This window comes from Selaginella moellendorffii, unplaced genomic scaffold, assembly GCF_000143415.4.
Source record: "Selaginella moellendorffii unplaced genomic scaffold, v1.0 SELMOscaffold_33, whole genome shotgun sequence".
NCBI classification, from domain to species: Eukaryota; Viridiplantae; Streptophyta; class Lycopodiopsida; order Selaginellales; family Selaginellaceae; genus Selaginella; species Selaginella moellendorffii.
Window position 1 is genome coordinate 985,070 of NW_003314294.1, and position 22,783 is coordinate 1,007,852.

A 22,783-nucleotide genomic window follows, 5' to 3' on the forward strand; every position below is an offset into this window, starting at 1 on the left:
TGATGGTTGGACAGTTTCACTTGAAACCAGGCAAGCAGCTGCCTCCGGTTTTGCAACCTCCACCGTCCTAATTGGAAAAATGCTCTATGGGACTTGCAAGCAGCCGAGAACTCTCGGCCTGGAATCAAAATGGTTTGCAAACCAAGCCTTGCGTATTCCGGAGAATGCTCCACCAGGCTCCACCACGGTAACCATCGCGACAAGACCACCTTCGTGCCCGAATTGCCCGAATCAGAAACACAGCCTGGGAAGCAAGGGTCTTGATTTATTCTGGCGTGTTGATCTTGTTGGTGGTAGCATTTGTTGGATTGGCCTTAAGAATTTGAGGTTCGAACAAATCGAGAGACCTGGCAGTGCTCATATTATTGTTTCATCGTGTTCTTGTGTGAGATGGCAAAGTATACAACACTGCCGAGCATTCTACAAACCATATTCGTCGTGCTTTACTACATGCTTGGGTACTCTTGACAAACTGGATACTTTCTTCCGGTTACGTTCTTCACCACCTTTCCTGTCTACGACTAATAAGACTACAACCTCTCTTTGATTAACATGCCTGACCAACATCCTTTCACAATTTGGACACGTCGGGTATCCAAAACGCTAAAACATATGAGGCAGTCGCAAACATGAGCCTTCGCGGAGCCCATTTCACCACGGCAGGAATTCCAGCGTTGTTCGTCCAGCACGCTACCTGGAATTCAATCAAAATAAGTCTTTTTTTTCCTCTTTTTTAGCACGAGAATTTCTCTCACCTCTGCACCGCTTAAGGAGCTCCATATTCTCAAACTTCCATCCCCGGAGCCTGAGATTCAATACTTATAGCTATCAGGAACTGATACAAACGAATGTTACCTGAGATAACATAGCGACCGTCTGGACTGAACGATGCTTCCAACGTTTCTCCGTTTCGACTGGGCTTGAGCGTGAATCCATGCATCTGGGAAGGAGCTCGGTATAGACTTAACGAGCGAAAGAGAAGTTTACCTTCTTTCCAGAGTAGGCATCAAGCAAATACACCCGGCTGTTTGTTGTGGAGAGAAGCATCATTTTGCCATCGTTGCTAAACTTCATGCCAGCGACTTCCGCGGTATCACCACCCACGAGAAAAGTGTCAAAAGGTCCCTGAAGCATTCATTCGGACTTTCATAAAATTATTGGAGAATTAATCACATCTTACCTTGTCGAAAGACCTTACGTCAAACAGCTTGATTGCTCCGCCTTCCATGGCAACAGCAAATACCAGGCCTTGTTGATCATACGCCACAGACGGTCTTCCCCGGACTCTAAGAAGACCCTGAAATCATGGAAATGCTCTAGCCAAAGTTCTGGAAGAAAACGCAAGGAAAGAGTTTTTCTTACTTGGCAAACATTGCTGCGAAGATCCCACAACCGGACAGTGTGATCCAATGACCCAGACATGAAAGAATCGTTCTTTGGAGACATACATAGTGATACAACCCTGTGAGGAAAAGAAATAAAATAAGCATGGCCTTGGGTTGCTCCAAAGACTCACCTTTGAGTGTGTCCTCTGAAATATCGTAGAAATCTATTATCATACAACGATAGATACCGCAAGGACTCTGGAAACAAAGAAAGAACCTCAAACACACAAAAACCGTTCTCTCTTACCATCACTTCCATTGCTGGAGGAAAAAATCACAGCATTGGTGTGATGCGTGAAACATATGTGATCCACGCCATATCTTGCACTGTAGAGAGTCTTCATGGGCCTGGATGGAGCAAAGAAAAGGAAACTTGAAACCTCCCAAGAACTCGGGGGAAAAAATCACTTACGTCGCACTGGCAGTATCATAGAGCCGAATGGACGCGTCCTCCGCGGCAGTCACCATGAGATCCTCCGTGCGATGAAAATCCAAGGAGCTGATCTTCCCCCCCTGCCGCATTGCTCGTTTGCCAAGATTCTCGACGCATTGCTAGCAGCTCTACTTACACAATCCTTGAAGACCGCGCCCACAGACATGTTCTTGACGACATCCTCCGCGATTTCCATCGCCCCCGAGAAATCGCGGCTATGGCGCCACTGCGAATTTGCCCTACCACTAGTGCTCTGTTTTAGGGCTCTTGACGAGAATATTTCGCGTTTTAATGAGAGTATTCCGTTATATTCGAAAATGATTAAAAGTCTGTTAACAATGAAACTATAGCTAATTAGCCGCCTCTTCTGTGACCATTTCTGGCTGCTCGAGCGGCTTATCTTCATCCATTGGGGCCTCGGATTTCTAGCACAAAAGAGAAGAACATTTGGTGTAAAGAGATTTGGATCCAGAAAACTTAGAAAGCAAACCTGTTCCAACGCTTCGAGCTTGCTCAGCCTTGCGAACATGTTGCCATAGAGCTTGGCTTCCTTCTTGTTGTATTCTACTTGCTTTTGCTTCAGTGACTTGTACTCCATTCTCAAGTCCCTGTAAGATAAACGCGTGAGCCTTGGTTTCATGCAACGCGATTAAACTATCTTACCGGTTTTGTGGATCAATCTCCAATGCTTTCTTGATATCAAACTCGGCCAGGTCCAAATCTGCAGTGCGCGTGTAAGCTTGAGCTCTGCGATAGAGAGCCTTTACGTTCTGCGACTCCAGCTCAAGCACCTAGAAATTCAAATGTAAGAAAACAGGTAGACAAGCGAGGAGACTCTCTAACCTTCGAGCAGCACTTGATTGCGTCTTTAAACTCGTTGAGCTTCAGCTTTGACGCAGCGTTGTTCAAGTTGCAAGAAACTTTCAGTGCCTTGGCTTGTTTCTTCTCGTCGTCACTAAAGTTAGAGTCGTAGTCAATAAACTTCAGGGCCTGAAATCCTTGTCAGGATGCAATTCATAATCTATGAGCAATCGCATATTTACCTGTTCATACTTCTTTGAGGCACGAGCAAATTTACCAGCTTTGTATAGAACATTGCCCTCGTCCTTACGGACGGTGGCTTCTTGCAGCTTCTCCTCTGCTTTGTGCAAGTCCCACGAGTCCTTTGCCTAAAGAGAGCAAGTTAGGATCTAGAAAATCACTGCAACGGAGATTACCTTCACAAAAGAGATCATTTCCACCTCATAAACCAGGGTAGAATTGGCAGGAACCAAAGCGAGATCCCGTTGAGTATCAACGTCTCCAAACCCGTGCTCAGGACCAATGGTAACAACTGCAACTTCTCCTTTCTTCATCGTCGCCACCGCCTTGTCCAACCCATCAATAACTTGCTCTGAAAGAACTAAAACAAGTTAGCAACGGAAAACCCAGATTGACAAACGACCTTCATCAGTTTTAAACTCGAAGGGGTCCTCGTCGTCGCCTTTCTTCTCAAACACAGTGCCGTCCAAAAGCTTGGCCACATACTTGACTGCATTATCATTATCGTTAACAGAGAGCACGAGATGGTTTTAAGAAACTCACTTTTCACAATGGTTCCATCGTTGGGTTTGTCATGGCCTTCACTCGCCTTGATAATCTTCTTCGTAATTTTGCCATCTTGGCCGATTTTCTCAACAGTTTTCCAAGATACCAGCTCCAGATCGATAGAAAGTATGCCCTGCGATTCGCCAAGACCATCTAGACGATCCAACGCATTAGAAACTTAGCTAAACACACACACAAACATCTCACATTTCGGCCTCACGGTCAGCAAAGCTTTTTCCCCCTTCATCATCGTCTTGACAGCAATGGCAAGTGCTTCGCAAAAATGACCTGCGTTATCCGAACATAGATTAAGCACATCTTCAGCATAACGAACGCGAGTCCTTACCTTGGTGAACATAAAACTCTGCCCCTTCCTCAGGAGACTGTCCAACTACAAGCCCAGCTTCATTCTTCGCGACGTACTTCACTGAAAGTAGTAGTGCAAGTGAGTCAAGGACCAAAGCCTGTTAGCCAAAAGCATACCAGTCACTTCGTCAAGATCTTTCGGCATCTCATATTTTTTTCCCTCGGAAACAATCTTCTTCACCACGCCACCATCCTTGCAGATATCCTTGACGCTGTCCCAAGACAAGAGCTCAACGTCAAACTTGAGCGTCGCATTGGGTGGTATGGTTGGCGGCGACCCAGCTTCTCCATAAGCCAAGGCCGGGGGAATGGTGAACACCGCGTTCTCCCCCTTCTTCATTGTCTTAATGCCTTCGTCCCATCCCTTGATAACTTGGCCTACACAAGCACGAAGAAAGAAAAATCAACACCAGAAAGAAATCCATAACTCGCTCACCTTGCCCAAGCTTGAATGTGAAAGGATCGCCCCTATCTCTGCTCGAATCAAACTTGGATCCATCCAGAAGCGTTCCAGTGTAGTGAACTGCAAGAATCTATCAGCATTGCGACGCCAGGGCGAGAGAGAAGAGCGCTACCTTTCACTTCATCGCCAGGCTCTGGCATCTCCCAGCCAGTTCCGGCCTTGACGAGCAGCTTCTTGAGGCCATTCTTGCCGATCTCTTGCTCCTCGCCGGCCTTGAGCGGAGCCGCCGAAGTAGCTTCCATTCCGGCCTCTTCGTCCATACCCGCGTCGGCAATCTCGAAATCGTCCGCCATCGCCAGGCACGAGCCCTAAAACTCAACTCCTTTATAAAAGTCGCAATAGATCCGATGGGTAAGTCACGTGGCGCGATACAAGCCCTTGGATCTCCAATCCAACGACCCGAGACTAATTAAGATGCCAATATCCATAGCCTTCTAGATGCTTCTGCAGGCATATTCTCTCCGGCAAGGCATATTCTCCGAGAACCCTAATTGACAGAGCACGAAATATTTCTCGCCGGGCTAGGGTTTTATAGATCGCGCGATGATTTACACGGCGCTGGATACGTTCTATGTCTCCGAGGAGCAGCTCAAGGCCTCGCCTTCGCGCAAGGATGGTGTGGCCGAGGAGACGGAGACAATGCTGCGGCTCTACGGCTGCGAGCTGATCCAGGAGAGTGGAATCTTGCTCAGATTGCCGCAGGCGGTGATGGCAACGGGCCAAGTCTTGTTCCACAGGTTCTATTGCAAGAAATCCTTCACGCGATTCAATGTCAAGGTTTGTAATTTTTTTATCCTCTCCATCTAGGTGAGTCGAGACTGTTTTATCTTTGGTTTGAGTTTCACAGGATGACTGAGTGAGATTTTTCATGGTGTTTTTGTAGAGAGTAGCGGCCAGCTGCGTGTGGTTGGCGGCGAAGCTCGAAGAAAGCCCACGAAAGATTCGAGATGTCTTGAGTGTGTTTCATCGGATGGAATGTAGGCGCGAGAATTATCCTCTCGTGCTACTCGACACAACTTCGAAGGCAAGGATTTTTTCTTTCTTTCTTTGCTTCTCGCTGTTGTGCTCAAATCGATTTTACAGGCTTACGAGGAAATGAAAGTCGATCTAATAAGAACCGAGCGGCATTTACTGAAAGAGATGGGATTCATTTGTCACGTCGAGCACCCGCACAAGTTTGTTCTCAATTACTTGCTCCAATTGAAAGCACCTCTCGAGCTCATCCAGGAAGGATGGAATTTGGCCAACGACAGGTAACTTGCTTTTCCACTTTCCAGTTTTCTTGAGTTTTTGTTTTATGTTCATCTAGCTTGCGGACGACATTGTGTGTGCGTTTCAAAAGCGAAGTTGTGGCATGCGGGGTGGTTTATGCTGCTGCTCGAAGGTTTCGTTACCCTTTGCCAGAAAATCCTCCGTGGTGGCTCATCTTCCAAGCAGATAAGGCCGAGATTGATGTCGTATGCAAAGTTCTTGCTTTGCTGTATCAGCAACCCAAGGCTCACTACGTCGACGTCAGCAAGGGATCAAAGTCGTTCGTTTTGTCAAGCAGTTCATGGGATCCTCCTCCAGATGTTCAAGTAAGAAAAAACTTTTACTGATGAGCGGTGTTTGACGATTTAAACTTTTCTCAGGGCAAGATCACTGTGAATGGTACCACTGCTGGTGCTGTTCTTGTCCCGAGTGTGGCTGCTATCGTTTCAGCGGACACCAAAGACGAAGCGCCTCCTATGGCCGATCCAAAAGGAGAAATAGTTGCAGAAAAGCCTGCTATTGATGGTGAAGGCGTCGAGAAAACAAAGGAGAAAGATGAGAAAGACCGTGAGAAGGAGAGAGAACGAGACGCAAGACGCGATCGAGATCGCGAAGAACGGCGAGATAGAGAAAAGAGTAGGGATAGAGAACGGGACCGAGACAGGGAGCGGGACCGGCACAAAGATCGAAGTCATCGAAAGGATAGCAGACGGGATTACAGTAAGTTCTTCGTTTTCTCGTCTTCTCTCTCGCAAACTTCACGTTTGGAATTGGTAGCAGGCTACTCAAGTGACAAGTCAAGGTACCATTCGTCCAGATCAAGTGATCGCCATCGACACCACTGAATCGATACAACGCTTTTGTACGTGTACGTGATTCTCGATTTAAATCCTCTAACATCGCTTGACCACTGGTTGTAAAAGATAAGAACTGTGAAGATTAGTGACACTCAAAACGCTCGTCTCTTCCAAGATGTCCGGAACATAAGGCATGCTCTTGATGAGATCTCGAGCGTCTTCCAAGTAACCGGCCCTGCAAAGCAAATCAACCATGCAAGCAAAGTGCTGCTTGGTTGGACGAGAAAGGTAATCCATTTGCATTGAAACGAAGTAAGATCTTCCACACTCCAACTTTCCAGCATACTTGCAAGCGATCAGCACACAAACGAAGAACTCATCGTCGGGAACTCCACTCAAGCACCAGCTATGAAACGTAAAGAACGCATCCGTGATATGCCCATTATGGGCATACGCTGCCATGAGAGAATTCCATGCTAACAAGCAGCAATGCTGCCATGGTATCGTATCAAAGAATCTTCTTGCATTGTGGATATGCCCGTTTCGGGCATATGCCGCCACCATGGAACTCCAGGCCAGGGAATCCTTCCATGGAATCCTTGAAAAGAGAAAGTAAGTGTAGTGTAAGTGACCCTTTCGGGAGTACGCCACCATCAAAGTCGTCCAAGAGATTACATCTTTTTGGAGCTCTGGAATTCGATCAAACACCTCTTTTGCGTCTTCCAAATGCCCGCCTTGGGCAAATGCCGAGAGAAGACAGTTGCTCACGACTGTGTTGTGCTGCGGGATCTCATCAAACATTTGCTTTGTCTCCTCAAGTTTTTCATTCTCCGCGTAGCTGTTCATGAGAGAGCTCCATGAAACAGGCTCCCGGATTGGAATCTCGTTTAGGAGTTTTCTAGCTCGATCAAATTGCCGGTGTTGGGCATAGAGAAGGATCATCCAAGTTACAGAGACTCGATTGTGTTGCGGCATTTTCGAAAACACAAGCTCTGCCTCGCTAGAATTTCCATCTAAAACGTAGCATTCCAGGAGTGTGTTCCAGGAGACTATAGTTCTATGCGGCATTTTGTCAAAGGTTCTTAAAGCCTCGCCAATATGCCCTTCCCGGGCATATGCCGCTATCATCGAGTTCCAGGATATAATATCCCATTCTGGAAAGTAGAATAAAAAAAGATTCTCAGCATCAAGGATGGATGCTCGGGTATGTGTGTGGAAAAAGAAAATGGCGCTAAAGGTGATGAGATTCCTCTGTGGAATTCGATCGAACAGCTCCTGGGCTCTATCGGGATGCCCATTCCGGGAATATGCCAGGATCATAATGTTCCAGGAGATGATATTGCGCGACGGAATTTGCTGGAAGAGGGCCTGGGCGTCTTCCAAGAGCTTGTTTTCCGCGTATGATCCGAGCATCGAGTTCCAGGATGCCAGATCTCTCGCGGGCATCTCGTCGAAGATATCCCTGGCCTGGGAGAGCGATCCCAGCCGGGCGACTGCCGCGAGCATCGAATTCCAGGAGATTAGATCCCGTCGCGGCATCGCGTGGAAAACCTCCACTGCCCTGTCCAGCTGATCGTTGTGTGCGTAGGAGGCGAGCACCGCGTTCCAGGCGACGCAATCGCGAGTGGGCATCGCGTCGAAGAGGAGCCTTGCTTCGTCCGGATGCCCGTTTTGGGAATACGCGCAGAGCATCATGATCCAGGAGAAATTGTCGCGCGTGTCGATCGATATTCCACGGAAGATCGCCTCTGCCTGCTTCACATTGCCCGATTTCCCGGATGCCTCGATCATCCTGTTGAGCGCCGGCACATCCTGCTCAGGAACGAAGATCATTGATCTTGGCGCCAAAAGCTCTAATTGAAAATTAGGAGCTAGGGTTCTTGACGATAGGAGAATGTGGTGCCATCGCCATCCACGGCGATGCTGAGAATCCCCGGCGCCTGGACATCGAAATGGAAGTTAAGTGGCGGCGGCTCGATCTCCTCCTCGCTCTCCAGCATTCGCACCACTGCATCCATCGTAGGTCTAGTTGCTGGATCTTCTTGCACACACCAAAACGCTGCGTGGATCAAATTCTTCGCCTTTGCCGCGTCGGCCGACGCTCGGATGCTCGGATCCACCACTTCCATCGCATTCCCTCTCTGGACTTCCCTCATGGCCCAGGCCGGGAAGTACGTGTCGACCTTGGAGCAATCCAGGTTTCTCCTCCCGCCGATGAGCTCCAAGAGCACCATTCCATAGCTGTAGACGTCGCATTTCTTGGTCGCTGTGGAGTGCATGAGCCACTCCGGAGCTAGATATCCTGGAGTTCCTCTCACTCCGGTGAGAACTCCATTCTCATCTTTGTCCATGAGTAGCTTCGCCATGCCAAAGTCCGCCACTTTGGCCTCAAACTTGTCACCCAGGAGGATGTTTTGTGGCTTGATATCCAAGTGGATGATCGAGTCTCTGGATTCCTCGTGCAAGTAGGCCAGCCCTCGAGCAGTGTCGAGAGCAATGCTGTGTCGAAGTTTCCAGTCCAGTTTGTTCTTGCTGTCCGAGAAGATCCATCTGTCCAAGGAGCCATTGGGCATGAACTCGTAGACGAGCAGTCTGTGTGAAGCTTCGGCACAAAAGCCGTGAAGTTTGACGATGTTGATGTGGCTTATGCCTCCCAGGGCCTGGACTTCTGCGATGAATTGTTTCTGTGCGTGTTGGGCGCTGAGTTTCTTCACAGCTAGCTTCATCTTGTTGTGAAGAACTCCCTCGTACACGGTGCTGTAGCCTCCTTGTCCCAGCACGGTTGTGAATCCTTTGGTGGCGGAGTAAAGGCCTCGGTATGAGAATTGGAAAGGTGACGCCTCCACACGGGTGAGAAAGCTGCTTACCTCTCTGAGTAAGACGTTTCTTCGATGCAGGGCAGCGAACATCACTGCGAGGATTGTAATAGCAATTGCAGCACTTCCAGAGGTAACTCCGATAACTATATGCTTCGCAGTTTCTGATCTTGGATGGTCCACAGACACCAACCTGGAGTAGTTCTGGTACTTCAGAAAGCCCACCAGCTGGTTCGCCTTGGATGGATCAAGTGTCAAGCTTCCCAGAACGTCTTCCACGTAGAAACAGTTTTGGAGTGCTCTGTCATAGAAGAATGCAGCGCAGCTGCAAGTGGATTTGCATTCCTCGAGGCATTCTTCCAACGGAGCACCTGTTCTATTCGGGGGATTGTAGCTGTCGGTGATGTATGAAGTGCCTGCCATGGTGACAAAATCGGTCTCATACCTGGTGCTGCAATTGTGAAGCGAGGACCATTCTGGCCTGGAGCATTTTTCAGGTACCGAGGTAGTGGAGTTGTTTGTTTCATTGGTGAAGCACTGACACTGCTTTCCTCTCTCAAACAGTCCGTAGCTCCCGCATGGAACCGGTTGCTGGAAATATTGATCTAAGGTCTCTAGCTGCCAGCTTCCATTGGCGAATTCTCGCCTGAAAGAAACGATGATTCCATCGTTTCCGAACTGGAAATACCTCATGGTAGTGTTTCCTGGGAATATTTTTCCGTTCCGGGAGGAGCCGCACGGCTGCTGGTTACCACCACTACTTACAGGTTCGTATGCCAAGCTGATTTCTCCTGCGGGTGATAAACTCACTGCTGTTCTAAATCCTGCGCAGTTTCCAGTGGCTGAGCTTAAACTCGTTCCGGTGAGGCTCCATAACAAGTACGGCTGTTTTGCCTTTGGAGGGTTGCGCATGTACGCTACCATTCCACTCGGCTCGACTTGTAGGATAAACGGACCTTCGCTTGGATCTGAAGCGTCTTTGTTACTTACCAGGACCTGTCCCGTCACTAACTTTTGATTTGGCAGGAGTGCGTTACTCGGGTGATCGAAAAACTCCCATACGGTAATCCGAGATTCATTGTAAAGCTGCAAATTCCCCGAATTCTCGATGCCGATGAACGCAGTGCTTTGCTCTGAGGACCACGCGATAGAACCATTCCTATCGAGCAGCTGCAACCGGCCATCCACTCGATTAAGCATGCAATTCTCAGTTACTGGAATGTCCCGGTTGGCTATCCAGACAGGGGCAGCTGTGGACGAATTGCGAGTGCCAAACATCAATGCCAGGTAATACTTGTTTGTTCCGTTGAAGTTCAAGAATGCTAAGCCAAAATTCTCGTTGTCGCTGAGCAGAAGTTCGCGTGTTCTTGGAGTCCTGCCTTCCGCGACCGCGCTTAGCAAACGATAGCTTCCGGACCTGCCATCACCTGGAAGTTCAGGGGCACTCTCATTGATGAAAGCTCTCCATCCGTCGGGTATCGGGTATAGCTTTCCTTTACATCTTACAATTAACAACGCAAGTCGCAGGAGGAACAACGCAACCACTTGTTGCTTCATGAGGAGACCCTCTCTGGATCCTTTTTCTGGATAGGGAACACACGTTCTCCGCTTGCAAGGCAAAACGAAGCTCGGTAGTAGCGTGGCTAGACTTGACTGGAAGGAGACGAAGCAGTGTGAGTTTGAATTGCTTTTTTTTTGACTGACTGGAAGCATGAATAATGTGACAACCCGTGAGTGACTGATAGACCTTGTTTATAGCAATTCAGATTTCATGTATCAGCTAATTTAGCTTCGTCTGTGCAGGGATTGCTGGCACAAAGTAGAGGATCCGCTTGAAACACATCGTGTCATGTTTTTCTTCTGCAATTTCTGTCCTGTCCAGACTTTCAGGAACTAGACTTGACTGGAAGTGAGGCTGTTTCTTTCGGGCTTCGGATTGACTAAGTGGAAGGAGAAGAAGCAGAATCAACGTACAGCTCTAGCAAATCAACAGAGCCCTCTGCAGATGTGCGCAATGAAGCTGCTTATTGTCTCAGTCTTCCTGGTGTGGATGATTTCTATACTTGCGCACGGAACCAAGTATCATCTGCCACAAGGGTGGGAAGTAGTAAACAACAACAGGCTGCCAGAATTCACAGCATCCCAAGGCAACGCGAGCTATCGGCTGCTCCAAGCGGGCAACACATCCCTCGTAAGTCAGGATGGGAGATTTGCTTTATCCTTCTTCCGATTCAATGACTCGCCCAGGTACTACTTTGCATTAGTCTTTGGTGCCAGCAATTATACGAGCAACTCAGCATCAGGTGTCTGTGTTTGGAGTGCAAACCGGGACAATCCTGTTTCTGAAAATGCGACTCTTCAACTCTCGGATCAAGGTCTGTTGCAAGTTATGGATTCAGATGGAAGAGTGGTCTGGAATTCTCCCCGTGGAGTTTCTGGGATAGAGGTTCAAGACAGTGGGAACGTCGTTCTCTACGACTCCACAGGTGGTGTCTCCTGGCAGAGTTTCGATCATCCCACAGATGTTCTCTTGGAGGGACAGGTTATAGTTACGGGACAGAGCCTCGTGAGCAGCAGCAGTTCATCGAGCCTGTCAAGTGGGAGCATGAAGATGGAAGTTGTGGCAAGCGGTCTTATTTTCTTGCTGGAGCTTGATACCGTGCAGCCTTACCTGGTTTGGAACATGTGGAATGGTAACTTGCCGTCGGACGTGACATCGATCAACACGTCGTGCCCGTCTTATCGAATAGCTCTCCATTATTCTGCTGGAAGTGTACAAGGGAGATACCAGGCAACAAGAAACAACACCAGTGATCAGCCATGCGGGCCTCCCACCGCCGCAGTACTTGGAAACTATAGCAGCACTGACTTACACTATCTCAAACTTGACATCGATGGAAAGCTGATTCCTTACATCTATAACTTTGGACGAGCTTCGTGGGAATCCGGCCAGCCTTTCATGAGCAACATATTTGGATCCTGCCTCCCGATGACGTGCGAGTCACACAGTGTTTGCGCCGGAAGCTCTCAGTGCAGCTGTATAGTCCAAGGCCAGGATGGGGATCAGGAGCAAACTTGCCCGAGTCCGAGCGACATACCTCTCGTGTGCAACCACGAAGTCGAGGCTGAGAACCACCATTTTTTCAACGTGACTGGAGCAGGCTACTTCTCCAACAATTACACCAAGGCCGACAGAGTTTCCACCTTGAGCGATTGTTGGAACTTGTGCCTATCGAATTGCTCCTGCAGCGCACTCTTTTACAACAAGCAGGCAAGCACCTGTTTTTTCGTCGACCGGATGTATGGAGGCCTCACCAGAGATCCAAACTTCGATGGTTTCCTCAAGCTACAAAACGCAGAGCTTTTTGTGCGGGAGGGGCCCAAGGATCGCACACTTTTGCTTGGAGTGAGCATTGCTGCCGGCTTTGTTCTGCTATTAACCTTGGGCTTGGTCGCGCTGAGAATCTGGAAGCACAAACTCGACAAGGACGCAAGAACTTTGTCTCTGGCACTGCAAGGCTCGGCTCAGAAGTACGCTTACAGGGAGCTTGAGGTGGCGACTGCGAGCTTCTCGTCAAGCGTTGGAAAAGGTGGCTATGGAACTGTGTTTAAAGGGACGCTGGCAGACGGTAGACAGGTGGCAGTCAAGCGTCTGGAAGATCCCAAGCACAGTGAGAAGGGATTTATCGCAGAGATGGCCTCGCTGGGACGGATTAGCCACCACAACGTCGTCCAACTCTATGGCTTTTGCTCCGAGAAGAACCAGCTCATACTCGTCTACGAGTTTATGGCAAACGGATCCTTGGATAAGTGGCTGTTTGAGGATGGCTGCCTGGGATGGGAGATACGCCGGAGTATTGCTCTTGGATTGGCTCGAGGTCTGGCTTACTTGCACGAGGAATCGCGGCAGCTTATCATCCATCTCGACATCAAGCCCGACAACGTTCTTCTCGACGATAAGTTTTGTCCCAAGCTCGCAGATTTTGGCTTGGCAAAGCTGGCCAAGAGCCGGGACGCAAGCCAGACCGTGACTGATGTTCGAGGAACTCCAGGATATCTTGCCCCGGAGTGGCTCTTAAACTCGGCAGCGACGAAGAAATGCGACGTCTACAGCTATGGCATGGTGCTGCTGGAGCTCATAGGTGGGCGAAGGAACCTCTCCAAGCGTTTTATCTTCGGCAGTGGCGGGCACGACGATCGCTCCATGGACGAGGAAGAACGGGCTTTGTGGTGGTACTTCCCGGCCTGGGTCGTGGCTCTAGCGAGAAAAGGGGAGTTTCTCCGGGTTGCGGACGCGAAGATCCGAGACACTGTGGAGGAGGATCAAGTGAGAAAGCTCGTCCAGGTCGCGCTGTGGTGTATCCAGGATGATCCAAGGAGAAGGCCGTCGATGGATGCAGTCGTCCAGATGCTGGAAGGCCGGAGGGAGATTTCGGAGCCGCCACTCTCCTTCCGGTTTGCGTTGAAATCTCCGGGAGTTCTTCGATTTGCTTCCACTGCTTCCATGGGCGTAAGCGTGGCGGTACCGACTGAGCTCTCAGGCCCAAGGTAGCAAAATTTGAACGAGTGGATATGCCTGGAATATGCGAATTTTAAACTTCTATACCGAGCTAGAATATTCTTAGATAAAGAGTTGGCATATGCTCTTTTCTAGGGTTTGTGGAAGCTATGGGCAGGGAGGTCTCGACGAGCACTGGATTGCGCTGCTCCGCGCTGGACGCCATCGCCGATCGCCTTAGCGCCTTGCCGGAGCTCTACCTTCCGCATTCGTCCTTCGCCGGGCGCGCGGATCAACAGGTGAGCCAGCAGGAGAAGAAGGATCATCTCGTCTCGCTGCTCCACAGGGACGCGGCTATCTTCCTCGGTGAGTCAAGAATCTCTTGCGATCTTCGATGGAATTCGTGTTGATTTCCTTGTTCTCCTTGCAGAGCGCTATGGGAGCCGGCTCTTGCTGTCGGAGCTCACAGAGTTTGAGTGTCTCAAGGAGGATTACGAGGTGAATTGGCACCTCAAGAAGCTCAGGGCGGCCAAGAATCCATCGCCCGGCGAGCAGCGATCCAGGGCCGCGGCAGTGAAGAACCGGCGGCTTGCGTTCCTGGAGCAGCTTGTGGAGGATGGCAACTATTTCTCCGAGGAGGAGATGAGGATGCGGTGCCCGTTGCTCCATCACGAGTACGTTGGCCAGTTCCAGGAGCCGTCTATCTGGGCCTTCTCGCGGCGCGGGGACAAGATGGCGGACATTCTCATCAGGCAGTCCGAGGAGGCTTTCATCCAGCGCAAGATGGAAGAGGAGCGCAAGAAAATCCTGGAAGTGGAAGAAGAGGAGGAAGAAGAGGAAGAAGATGAAGAAGACGAGGAAGATGAAGGAAAAACAAAAGATGGCGAGCAGCACAAAAATGAAGAGGTGAGTTTTCCATGGTTTTAGCTCCTCGGGAAGAACTCTCTTCGATTTTTTCTTCTAGATTACTGACGGCCTTGCTTGGAATGTGTTGCAGTCATACACTTCCGAGGTTAATGCCTTGTGTTGCTTGCAGCTCTCTGACGATGCCGGGACTTCAAACCAAAGGCAAGCAGTGCCATCGCCACTGCCACCGTCCAGCGACGATCGGCTTCAAGCGTTCTCTCAGGAGATGATGGCCAAGTTCCTCGCTGCTGAGGACAAGAACAAGCTCTCGCCGGAGGAGCTTCAATGTAAGCTGGATGACTTTACCCGCGTGATGCAGGAGAAGTTCCTGAGCGGTGAAGACTCGGAGCACGTCGACTATGCTGTGATCGATGACAACGCTGCTCTGGACGATCACTGGCTCCGTGAGGTGTCTCACGAGGCCGAAGAGAAGTACTTCGAGGAGGAGGATCTCTGATGAACAGGTTCTTTGAAGAGATTCTCGTGTACATAACTTAACTGGCAGCTTGTTCCTGTGTAACTCTTTTAGCGTGTTCTTTTGCAGCGCAGGTGCGCTGCGAAGTTGTGTATTAAGTTAAAAGAGATTGAATCTACAAGTAAGCTTTGTCATTACTTTCCTTGAGCAGTGTCACGCGCGCTTGTTTGTTTGTAAGCCACACAGCTTGGCTATGGCGAGTCTCGCAATTGGACTCTTGCCACTGGTACCTCAGCACAAGCGTCGATTTGATCGGTTTCTTTCTCGTTCTGCAACAGCGAAAAGACTGCTGAAAGTCGCTGCGAGTTCCAGTAATTCCACTCCAAGTGAAAAGGTATCGTTTCTTCGATTTTCATAACATTCTGGCTGCTTCATAGAAGTTTTTCTACAGGGCATAGCAGTTACTCCGCAAAAAATCCGCGAGATTGTAAATTCGAGCTCCTTGGCAGCCGTGACATTGCTGCTTGGATGGACTCAGGTAAAATTTTTGTAAGAAAATGTTAGTTCTAATTTTTCTACCCAGAGTGCGGGCATTGCTGGAGCGACCGGCAGAGATCTGGTCGATCGAGCGGCGTATCCAGAGTATAGTTTGGAACAATGGATTGTGATTCTCGTGGCGTGGGGCGGCGTCGCATTTTTCTACTTCATCTTCCTACCGGTAGGTACTTCACTCTCACTCGAGAGAACTTACGCAAACCTTTCTTTTTTTCTTGGCAGCCAGTGATTTACGCTTATCTCCACACCAGATGGATGAAGCGCAACAAATACGAAGCGTTCTTCCAGTTCTTCATCGTCTTTTCTTTCTTCCCAGCGTAAGGACTTCGTTCTTCCTTTTGCCATCCATGTTTCTAATGAATTTTTGTGGAATCTCGTGCTTGTAGATTGCTTCTATGGGCTCCATTCATAAATTTGAGGCCTCTTCCCACCGATCCCACAAAGAAATACCCGTGGGAGTGACGAGCCAAAAAGTGTAAGATAAGCTCTCTTTTTAGGGCAAAATAGGATATCTCAAAAGCCCTAAACAGGGAAGGCAAACAGGATATTCCAAATGGAGCTGGGAGGGAATTTTAGGGCTAGAGCAATGCTGTTGGTGCGAGCTCATGCTCGCGCGGTAGCAGGGTATGGGCGATCGGGCAGCGGCAGCTTGTGGAATCGCCGGCGATGGAGCTCAGAAGCTCCGGCGGATCCAGCGCCGCCGCCTCCTGATAGATTGAATTTGGCGGAGGGCTTCGTCAAGGTGTGGGAAAATTTTGCGAGCAGCGTGCGGCTGATTTCTTGATGGTGAGATAGCTCCGGTTTCGTGCAGAGGATGCTAGAGATTGAGCGAGAGGATGGCAAGAAGCGGCTTCTTCGGCTCACTGTGGACAGTGGCGGATGCTCGGGGTTCCAGTATAACTTTAGCTTGGATGAGAAAGCCCAGTCGGACGATCGGTACGCTATGCTTTCTCTTTTCTTCTTTATAAAAACTTTGTGAGAGCATCGATTGCTGCCAGTGTTTTTGAGAAAGATGGTGCGACGCTGGTGGTGGATGGAATCTCTTTCGACTTTGTAAAAGGCTCTACGGTAGATTTTACGGAAGAACTTATGCGCTCGTCGTTTATGGTATGCAAAATCTCTCGAGATCTTCCTCTTTCCGGTTTCCAGTTTGGTTTTCTCTTGATTTCCCTGATTGCTGGATTGTTTCGATTGACAGGTTACGTCCAACCCCAACGCATCCGCTGGCTGCGGCTGTGGAGCTTCTTTCGTCCGTAAACCATAGATGGTTCTATAATAGAGAAAAAGGAAACGAATTTTGTCCCAGCATTGGTGGAGTCTGAGCACGCGTGTCGATAAGTTTGGAGATTTTTCTTTTCCTTCACTTTGGTTGGACTGGATTGACAGTTTGACACTTCTGTGTTGTAGGAAAACTGTCTGGCTTAATGGCAGCAGTTTAGGTCCCCTGGCTGCGAAGCAAAGGCAAAAGCTTTTGCCAGATCTTGGAATGGGCTGGAAACAGCTGCGAGCGTCAAATCGAGCGCAGCAGCAGTGTCAGGCAAATTGGCCTGGATCACTCTCGAGAAACTTTGCGAGATCCAGAAAGATCCATGCCTTGATCACAGTAGGAATGCCTCCTTTTTCTCTATCACTCACTCACTTGAGGATTCCTGGCACATTGACCCAGGAAGAAAGAGAAGTTTTTGGAAGAAAGCGAGACAATAGAGGATGGGTTTGTCAGTTGGTGGCACCTACACGTAAGTACAAGAGTGTGACCATTCAATTCGATTCAATTCCAATCCACAAAGCAAAGATTTCTCCCCATTTTTCTTTTCATTGTCCTATGCTTGTCTGCCAAAGCCAAGCCTACTAACAAAAACAAAGAGCCCTAATTTTCAGCAACTGATAAACCCTAATGTTTTTGTCGCCCGCCAAACTAGCTAGCCGCTATGATGGCCGCAAGTGGCAGGCAGCAACGGTGCCACGTTTTAGCGCCCTCCCGGCCAATGAGGCTTTAGTGTTTGATATTGCGCATCCAATGGCCACTCGTTTAGATCTGCATTTCTGACACGTGTATGCGTATATGTATTAGATTGGCCTATGGCCATGCATGGGGCCAAATTCCATGGCCATGGCAACTAGCACATAGTCGCGAGCGTAGCTAGCCACAATTTGGTGAAGCGCGCTAGGGATTTTCTTTCTTTTGTGCTCGAGCGCTAGAGGAGTGGGAAATATTTTCCCTTTGGCTAGGTTTTCTCGCGGGGACGATCCGGCGCGCCTTGGTGGATTTCATGAGAAGCGCGCGCGATCTCGGCAGCGTCGATGATGTCCAGCGCCTGGGGATATACGGATTTGAGCAGCGGAGGAGTGCCTTGGCCACAGGTGAGTCCGTGTGCTCGATTTTCTGTCCGAAATTTCGAGTCCTGGGAGTGAGATCGCAGTGCTTGACTGTCTTGGCAGACCGGAATCGCGGGCAATCGTTGCGATTGCGACAGCTTTGATTCTCTCGAGCGTGAGAGGAAGATTGGCGGCTGGGATGATGTCCCATACGGCACAGGAGGGGGGTCTTTCCCTGCAGCAAAGGAGGTGGTGGTGGATCAGGAATGTCCGTCGTGGCCTCTCCGGCTTTGCTCGACTACAACGCAAGGCTTCCAAGGTGGGATTGAGACGAGCAGGGAGTTCGAAGCACTCGTGTCAGTGCCGGAATCGTTGACAGCTCGATCGAGCTCCTCGAGCAGCAATGTTGCGAGCACGAGCGCTGCTCGCTTCGACTCGTTTCTAGACGAGAATGGCGATGCCAGTGTGGCCTCAAGCTCTTGCCACTTTCCTTTGTCCGAGGAGTGCCTTGGACAAGCTCCCTCGTACAAAGAAGTGGCCGATGGCTGGGACGCTATCGGCTCCCTAGCCGACATGGACGATTTCCTGGGGTACGTAACTTTCTCGTTTTACTTACTCGTGAGTGATGAGTGACAAGCTTATTGCATGCAGACACAATCCACCATTTGGGCAAGCCAACTCTTTGGAAGTCCAGAGCCAGATGATGCCGCCAGTGCCGAGAATCTCTCCCGAAAGTTGCAAAAAGAAGTTGGTGCGTGTTTTCCTACGTGCTGGTTTCTCAGTCGCGGGAATAACTATCTGCTTTGTTTTTTCCCAGACCTTCGAGCAGCCTATTCTTATCCAGCATGAGGCAACGTCTGCAAAAAGGTTGAAAACGCTATCGCCATGGATCTCTGGAAAGCCTTCACAAAGACATACGTTTCACCAGGAGTTTAACTCTCTGGCCTTGCCCGTCGTGGAGCCGCAGGGAACGGCGACCGCTAGCAGCATCGAGCACCTGCTTCTGCTCCAAAGGGCCATGAACTACAATGGCGCCATCCAAGCTTCCAACTCGGTGCTCGGTGGGGCATATAACTACGCGGCACCGCCTGCTTTTGGAGACGGCTCTCTGGAGGCCTCCGTACTCTACCAACTTGGGTGCACAATGTCCAAGGTACTAAACTTCCCTGATCTTGATGACGGAGGAGAGCATCCCGTTTTTTCTTCTTTTCGCTGTCACAGCTAGACGTCAGCACAAGGCTTTGCATCCGAAACGCTCTCTACCGTCTCGCCACGAGTGCCTGCCACAGAAGCGGAGACGAGGGCGCGAGCTCCATCGAATCTTCTGCCAAGAGGTACGTCCGGGGTATCGAAAGTTAACGATCGGTACGACAGATGGTGTGCTCTGTTCGCCAGGCCCGGTGGCATTCCCTGCTTGGAGACATGCACGAATCCAATCGACCGCACGGTGGCAAGCCTGCTGTTTTACAAGCCGGAAGCAGACACTACTCAAGACGGGTCCGTGTCTCCACAGTCGACGGTGGTCTCATCAGAAGGCTCCTGGATCCAGCAGCCAGTGGCAATGGCAGGCGTCACACCGCAAGCCACACTTCCGCGCTGCGCTGGCTACTTCGCGCGAGGGGTTTAAGGACACTCCGCGCGAGGGGTTTAAGGAGGGGGTGGCACACACAGGTCAAAGGAGAGGCGAAAGGAGTGGGGTAGAAAAACAAGGCGGGCCGCGCGGTGAATACATAGCAGGGGGGCCGGGGGTTCTGGGTTCAGGGTTTAGGGTTTATAGAGCTCGCGAATGCAGGCTGCTGGGTTGGATCGTGGGCTGGAACCAGCACTAGTGGGCGACGACTTTGGCTTCTTCTCGGGCGAGTGTGAAGTGGCAGCGGCATTTCACAACCCGTTTGTAGCGGCAGCAGTTGCGCACCGGGATGCTGTTGCTGCTGCAGCTGCTCCTGGTGCTACATTCACTACCGTCTTGGCGGCCGCCAAGAGGATAAGGCTGGGTGAGAGGTGCAGGGGGAGCGGCCTCGAGGAGGAGGATAGCGCGCCTGAGAAAACGGTGCGTAGCTCTTGTCGCTCGGCTCCTCTCCTTTCTCCTTTGCTTTGCTTTGCTTTCCGTCCTCCTTGCTGCTCTCTCCTGGGATGGGATTTGGTTCTTGAGTCCCTCGCATTAAATTAGTAGCCCTTGAGAGTGACGATTGAGTGGATGGTATTTCTCTTGTGACATGACTTGACTGCTTTCAGAGAAGTCAATCTTGCAGACGAAACGCTGTGAAAGAAAAATTAAGGGACCGGTGGAAGGAAGGAATGCTCCCAAGTTTTTGGGACAAGTCCGGTGGTTATGTACTGCCAAAGTACGCTTCCGAGCCATTCAGTCCGGTGTGCATGCGTTAAGAGTGCCGAAGGTGCTCGTTCTTCGTTTGGGTGATGCGGGGGCTTGTCTTTTTCCAAGAGCTGCTGGGCTTCTCTAAAGTGCTTTGCTATGGTTTTGGCAGGCTCGGGTCCCTGAACCGGTTCCCTCGAATGATGACGATTGGGACAAGGAGCTAGCGCCGGAAGATCTCGAAGAGTTTGTACTCTCGGCTTTGTCACCAGAGGCGCTCGACAACGGGAAGCCTGACATCGAAAATGGTATTGGTGCCAAAGGCGATGGAGGAGTTGTTTCGGCAAAGCCAGGCCTGGACAGGGGGCAGCAAAGTCACAGCCATAGCCAAACTGGCGTCAGCAGCTCTGAGAGGATAAAAGGGAAGGCAGCAGCAGTAGAACCCGAGCTTTCCGCAGATGCTCTGGTTCTTCAGGAGCTGGAGACGGTTGTCTCGAAGGTACGCCGCTTGCGGCTTTAAAAACCATTGCACATTTTTTTCATCTATGCCCGATCCTTTTTTACAGCTCGAAAGCCGGAGCAGACTTTGCTTGAGGGACGCGTTCTACAGGCTCGCAGACAATGCCACGCGAAGGACCGGAGTTCAAGCCGACGCAGCGGAACTCCAGCGCTTGTCGTGGCGCACAGCATCCTTGTCCCTGAGGTACAAACACCAACCCCGTCTCTTTTTTCGTTCTCTCGCATTTCCAGTTTCCTGGTACGTAACGCTCGATCGAAAACCAAACAGACAGGAGCTGTCAACTAATACGATTGATCGATCCGTCGCGAGCATGCTCTTCTGCAAGGAATCTCCCCCTCCACCTCTCCCGCTCCCGGCTCCCTCCTCGCCGCCGCCTCTTCCTCCACTTCCTCCGCGGCCGCGTTCTTCTCCTGGTCATCCTCCTCGTCCCAAATCATCAGCTTCTTCGAGCAGTAGCATTCCAAAGAAGCAACACCAACACCATCAAGCTCCGCTGGGCAACAACACCAACAAGAAGTTGTCGCTGGCCCCAGCTCACAAGCATCGTTGTGCTGGATCGACCAGCGTGCTACGAACAGCCACGACATTGCGAGCGACGCCGGCGGCGATCCCAGGAGCTGCCAGGAACACCAAGAGTTTGATACTACTCCCGCCATCAGCGGCCACCAAGCGAAGATCGCCAAATGCCACTACTACTTTTACTAGTACTAGTACTACTACGACGACTAACAAACGAGGCAAGCTCTGAGGGTGGCGAAGAAAAAAATAAAACTGCAGACCGAATTTGGGTCGCTTGACTTTGTCAAGTAAAGATGTTTATCGAGAATATTCTAAATGTTACGAATATGGCCTTTTTCCCCCAAAAATGTAAGTAAAAATACAGCAACCTAATGCCACTGGCCTAAGTGGCACAACCATCTTCTTCTTTTTCTTCTTCTTCTTCTTGATCACCATCACTTCACTGTTTGTTTGAAGATCTCAAAGCCGTCAGTCCAAGCGAAACGAATAGGTATCCCCGTATGTCTTCCTTTGTGGAAAGAGAGAATGTAGCATTTTTGCCACCGATTGGATCTGGAGACGCTGCTGGAGCACCAGCTTTAAAACGTCCAAATGCTGCCTCCTAGATCACTGTCGGTTCACATTATTTGGATGTCAAGCCTGAGGCACTGCTCTTGAGATCAACAAGCATCTGGTAGGCTTCTACAACAGTTTATGATTGCGAGAAGAACTGTTTGTGTTGCTCTTTGTAGGACGTATGAGATTCATTCCCTCGGGGCATATGAAAAATAAGTCTTGCCACATCATCTAACTCTTTCCTTGTCTATATTCCATCCAGACTTCAACAGCTAGAGCACCTGAAGTAGATCTTCTTGGGGACTTAGTGGCTCTTCTTTCTAGTGGCCAACACGGCCCATTCCAAACGGGAATTTCGTCGAATGGTTATGCCTTGTGTTACAAGAAAACTAGAATCTTCTATGTTCAGGATCTCATTCACAAGGGTATGGGAAAACGGGTGCTCGAAAATCCGGACGCTTGGGCTGATGAAATAGTTTCAGAAGAGTCTTTGCTTATGGACGTCTTATTTATGACACTCCTGCTGCAGGAAAGATCTGGTCGTTTCTTTTCAGGTTGCACTGATTGCAGAACGGAATGATGGTTTCCTTGTTGATAAGCACAGTATACAGCAAAAAGGCTATCAGTTACATTTGTTCACATAAGAAGAGTTGAAAATGTGATCTATATAAGAGTTTTAAGTTATCAAAATGACTTTAAAATAATTATGATAAATAATTATGGTAGGCTACCCCAAGTTCACAATTATCGGTGTACCAGATCGAGCAGCATTTGGTGATCCCAAGAGCTACCAAGAACACCAAGAGTTTGATGCTACTCCCGCCAGCCGCGACAAAAGCGAAGAACGCCAAACGCCACTAAACATCTGTCACAAACAGGCAAGCTACTCTTCCCGTTTGTGGAACCTGCCGTCTGAAATATTCAATAGAATGTTCCTTTGTTTAAATAAATGCTCTTTTTGTTTGGTATATTCTGTTTATGGAGCAAAACGAATATGCTTGAGCAGAGATGGAGTAGATGCTTTGGGAGAACTACGCGTCGGCTCTTCGATGGTGCGCCAAGACCAGGTCGCTCGCCCAGGGAAAAC

General features: G+C 49.8%; 11 protein-coding genes across 14 annotated transcripts in view; 7 read left to right on the forward strand and 4 right to left on the reverse strand.

Annotated features, from left to right (window-relative positions):
* Positions 1–414: 414 nt before the first annotated feature.
* LOC9638692 (protein ANTHESIS POMOTING FACTOR 1) lies at positions 415–2,070 on the reverse strand. Its single transcript, XM_024682165.1, has 10 exons — positions 1,955–2,070; positions 1,798–1,898; positions 1,633–1,733; positions 1,517–1,583; positions 1,363–1,462; positions 1,181–1,297; positions 988–1,125; positions 856–940; positions 756–805; positions 415–694 (listed from the first exon to the last, which is right to left on the reverse strand). The coding sequence occupies exons 1-10, from the start codon at positions 2,012–2,014 to the stop codon at positions 572–574; spliced, it is 942 nt and encodes a 313-aa protein (XP_024537933.1). The 5' UTR covers positions 2,015–2,070; the 3' UTR covers positions 415–571.
* Positions 2,071–2,097: 27 nt separating this feature from the next.
* On the reverse strand, positions 2,098–4,553 carry LOC9638994 (peptidyl-prolyl cis-trans isomerase FKBP62). Its single transcript, XM_002977213.2, has 13 exons — positions 4,347–4,553; positions 4,208–4,294; positions 3,889–4,149; positions 3,752–3,832; positions 3,613–3,693; positions 3,403–3,558; positions 3,263–3,349; positions 3,036–3,211; positions 2,862–2,987; positions 2,662–2,808; positions 2,482–2,609; positions 2,309–2,426; positions 2,098–2,243 (listed from the first exon to the last, which is right to left on the reverse strand). The coding sequence occupies exons 1-13, from the start codon at positions 4,525–4,527 to the stop codon at positions 2,169–2,171; spliced, it is 1,704 nt and encodes a 567-aa protein (XP_002977259.1). The 5' UTR covers positions 4,528–4,553; the 3' UTR covers positions 2,098–2,168.
* A 182-nt stretch (positions 4,554–4,735) lies between these two features.
* LOC9638995 (cyclin-L1-1) lies at positions 4,736–6,409 on the forward strand. 2 transcript variants are annotated; one of them, XM_024682161.1, is made up of 6 exons: positions 4,736–5,011; positions 5,118–5,258; positions 5,318–5,487; positions 5,544–5,811; positions 5,866–6,205; positions 6,263–6,409. In XM_024682161.1, the coding sequence occupies exons 1-6, from the start codon at positions 4,778–4,780 to the stop codon at positions 6,328–6,330; spliced, it is 1,221 nt and encodes a 406-aa protein (XP_024537929.1). In that variant the 5' UTR covers positions 4,736–4,777; the 3' UTR covers positions 6,331–6,409. The 2 variants fall into 2 exon arrangements, with proteins under 2 accessions (XP_024537929.1, XP_024537930.1); XM_024682162.1 differs by having other exon boundaries at positions 4,740–5,011; positions 6,266–6,409.
* On the reverse strand, positions 6,379–8,115 carry LOC112348826 (pentatricopeptide repeat-containing protein At4g02750-like). The gene has a single exon (XM_024682056.1). It carries the CDS (start codon positions 8,113–8,115, stop codon positions 6,379–6,381), a length of 1,737 nt encoding a protein of 578 aa, XP_024537824.1.
* Positions 8,116–8,153: 38 nt separating this feature from the next.
* Positions 8,154–10,655, reverse strand: LOC112348827 (G-type lectin S-receptor-like serine/threonine-protein kinase SD2-5). The gene has a single exon (XM_024682058.1). It carries the CDS (start codon positions 10,653–10,655, stop codon positions 8,154–8,156), a length of 2,502 nt encoding a protein of 833 aa, XP_024537826.1.
* Positions 10,656–10,732: 77 nt separating this feature from the next.
* Positions 10,733–13,705, forward strand: LOC112348861 (G-type lectin S-receptor-like serine/threonine-protein kinase At5g24080). Its single transcript, XM_024682158.1, has 2 exons — positions 10,733–10,771; positions 10,902–13,705. Exon 2 carries the CDS (start codon positions 11,104–11,106, stop codon positions 13,648–13,650), a length of 2,547 nt encoding a protein of 848 aa, XP_024537926.1. The 5' UTR covers positions 10,733–10,771; positions 10,902–11,103; the 3' UTR covers positions 13,651–13,705.
* Positions 13,706–13,742: 37 nt separating this feature from the next.
* On the forward strand, positions 13,743–16,012 carry LOC9638694 (coiled-coil domain-containing protein 97). Of its 2 annotated transcripts, none has more exons than XM_024682163.1 (7): positions 13,743–13,962; positions 14,027–14,502; positions 14,594–15,311; positions 15,369–15,455; positions 15,501–15,635; positions 15,695–15,789; positions 15,859–16,012. In XM_024682163.1, exons 1-3 carry the CDS (start codon positions 13,767–13,769, stop codon positions 14,957–14,959), a joined length of 1,038 nt encoding a protein of 345 aa, XP_024537931.1. In that variant the 5' UTR covers positions 13,743–13,766; the 3' UTR covers positions 14,960–15,311; positions 15,369–15,455; positions 15,501–15,635; positions 15,695–15,789; positions 15,859–16,012. The 2 variants fall into 2 exon arrangements, with proteins under 2 accessions (XP_024537931.1, XP_024537932.1); XM_024682164.1 differs by having other exon boundaries at positions 14,633–15,311.
* Positions 16,013–16,222: 210 nt separating this feature from the next.
* LOC9638695 (iron-sulfur assembly protein IscA-like 2, mitochondrial) lies at positions 16,223–16,791 on the forward strand. Its single transcript, XM_024682169.1, has 3 exons — positions 16,223–16,408; positions 16,471–16,579; positions 16,671–16,791. Exons 1-3 carry the CDS (start codon positions 16,287–16,289, stop codon positions 16,734–16,736), a joined length of 297 nt encoding a protein of 98 aa, XP_024537937.1. The 5' UTR covers positions 16,223–16,286; the 3' UTR covers positions 16,737–16,791.
* A 786-nt stretch (positions 16,792–17,577) lies between these two features.
* On the forward strand, positions 17,578–19,440 carry LOC9638696. 2 transcript variants are annotated; one of them, XM_024682210.1, is made up of 6 exons: positions 17,578–17,833; positions 17,912–18,378; positions 18,440–18,539; positions 18,606–18,941; positions 19,010–19,122; positions 19,184–19,440. In XM_024682210.1, the coding sequence occupies exons 1-6, from the start codon at positions 17,774–17,776 to the stop codon at positions 19,413–19,415; spliced, it is 1,308 nt and encodes a 435-aa protein (XP_024537978.1). In that variant the 5' UTR covers positions 17,578–17,773; the 3' UTR covers positions 19,416–19,440. The 2 variants fall into 2 exon arrangements, with proteins under 2 accessions (XP_024537978.1, XP_024537979.1); XM_024682211.1 differs by having other exon boundaries at positions 18,618–18,941.
* Positions 19,441–19,536: 96 nt separating this feature from the next.
* On the forward strand, positions 19,537–21,457 carry LOC112348876. The gene is made up of 4 exons (XM_024682212.1): positions 19,537–19,838; positions 20,275–20,601; positions 20,669–20,805; positions 20,890–21,457. Exons 1-4 carry the CDS (start codon positions 19,575–19,577, stop codon positions 21,368–21,370), a joined length of 1,209 nt encoding a protein of 402 aa, XP_024537980.1. The 5' UTR covers positions 19,537–19,574; the 3' UTR covers positions 21,371–21,457.
* A 958-nt stretch (positions 21,458–22,415) lies between these two features.
* The window catches only part of LOC112348828 (pentatricopeptide repeat-containing protein At1g53600, mitochondrial-like), a 3,566-nt gene continuing 3,198 nt past the window's right edge, over positions 22,416–22,783 (forward strand). The window contains exon 1 of the mRNA XM_024682059.1: positions 22,416–22,574. Within this exon, the coding sequence (XP_024537827.1) occupies positions 22,416–22,574 (159 nt within the window). The remainder of the gene's footprint in view (positions 22,575–22,783) is intronic.

Excerpts from the sequence above, each read along its gene's own strand:
- LOC9638692 (XM_024682165.1), bottom strand. The coding sequence starts at position 2,014 with ATGGAAATCGCGGAGGATGTCGTCAAGAACATGTCTGTGGGCGCGGTC. Across the intron at positions 1,584-1,632 it reads CTCCAGCAATGGAAGTGATG|AGTCCTTGCGGTATCTATCG; the intron begins GTAAGAGAGAAC and ends CTTTGTTTCCAG. Across the intron at positions 1,298-1,362 it reads TTCGCAGCAATGTTTGCCAA|GGTCTTCTTAGAGTCCGGGG; the intron begins GTAAGAAAAACT and ends CCATGATTTCAG.
- LOC9638994 (XM_002977213.2), bottom strand. The coding sequence starts at position 4,527 with ATGGCGGACGATTTCGAGATTGCCGACGCGGGTATGGACGAAGAGGCC. Across the intron at positions 2,988-3,035 it reads AAATGATCTCTTTTGTGAAG|GCAAAGGACTCGTGGGACTT; the intron begins GTAATCTCCGTT and ends TGCTCTCTTTAG. Across the intron at positions 2,427-2,481 it reads GAGATTGATCCACAAAACCG|GGACTTGAGAATGGAGTACA; the intron begins GTAAGATAGTTT and ends TTTATCTTACAG.
- LOC9638995 (XM_024682161.1), top strand. The coding sequence starts at position 4,778 with ATGATTTACACGGCGCTGGATACGTTCTATGTCTCCGAGGAGCAGCTC. Across the intron at positions 5,012-5,117 it reads TCACGCGATTCAATGTCAAG|AGAGTAGCGGCCAGCTGCGT; the intron begins GTTTGTAATTTT and ends GTGTTTTTGTAG. Across the intron at positions 5,812-5,865 it reads ATCCTCCTCCAGATGTTCAA|GGCAAGATCACTGTGAATGG; the intron begins GTAAGAAAAAAC and ends AACTTTTCTCAG.
- LOC112348826 (XM_024682056.1), bottom strand. The coding sequence starts at position 8,115 with ATGATCTTCGTTCCTGAGCAGGATGTGCCGGCGCTCAACAGGATGATC.
- LOC112348827 (XM_024682058.1), bottom strand. The coding sequence starts at position 10,655 with ATGAAGCAACAAGTGGTTGCGTTGTTCCTCCTGCGACTTGCGTTGTTA.
- LOC112348861 (XM_024682158.1), top strand. The coding sequence starts at position 11,104 with ATGTGCGCAATGAAGCTGCTTATTGTCTCAGTCTTCCTGGTGTGGATG.
- LOC9638694 (XM_024682163.1), top strand. The coding sequence starts at position 13,767 with ATGGGCAGGGAGGTCTCGACGAGCACTGGATTGCGCTGCTCCGCGCTG. Across the intron at positions 13,963-14,026 it reads GGACGCGGCTATCTTCCTCG|AGCGCTATGGGAGCCGGCTC; the intron begins GTGAGTCAAGAA and ends TTCTCCTTGCAG. Across the intron at positions 14,503-14,593 it reads AGCAGCACAAAAATGAAGAG|TCATACACTTCCGAGGTTAA; the intron begins GTGAGTTTTCCA and ends AATGTGTTGCAG.
- LOC9638695 (XM_024682169.1), top strand. The coding sequence starts at position 16,287 with ATGCTAGAGATTGAGCGAGAGGATGGCAAGAAGCGGCTTCTTCGGCTC. Across the intron at positions 16,409-16,470 it reads AAAGCCCAGTCGGACGATCG|TGTTTTTGAGAAAGATGGTG; the intron begins GTACGCTATGCT and ends GATTGCTGCCAG. Across the intron at positions 16,580-16,670 it reads TTATGCGCTCGTCGTTTATG|GTTACGTCCAACCCCAACGC; the intron begins GTATGCAAAATC and ends TTCGATTGACAG.
- LOC9638696 (XM_024682210.1), top strand. The coding sequence starts at position 17,774 with ATGATGTCCAGCGCCTGGGGATATACGGATTTGAGCAGCGGAGGAGTG. Across the intron at positions 18,540-18,605 it reads AAAGTTGCAAAAAGAAGTTG|ACCTTCGAGCAGCCTATTCT; the intron begins GTGCGTGTTTTC and ends GTTTTTTCCCAG. Across the intron at positions 19,123-19,183 it reads ATCGAATCTTCTGCCAAGAG|GCCCGGTGGCATTCCCTGCT; the intron begins GTACGTCCGGGG and ends TCTGTTCGCCAG.
- LOC112348876 (XM_024682212.1), top strand. The coding sequence starts at position 19,575 with ATGCAGGCTGCTGGGTTGGATCGTGGGCTGGAACCAGCACTAGTGGGC. Across the intron at positions 19,839-20,274 it reads ATAGCGCGCCTGAGAAAACG|GCTCGGGTCCCTGAACCGGT; the intron begins GTGCGTAGCTCT and ends TGGTTTTGGCAG. Across the intron at positions 20,602-20,668 it reads TGGAGACGGTTGTCTCGAAG|CTCGAAAGCCGGAGCAGACT; the intron begins GTACGCCGCTTG and ends CCTTTTTTACAG.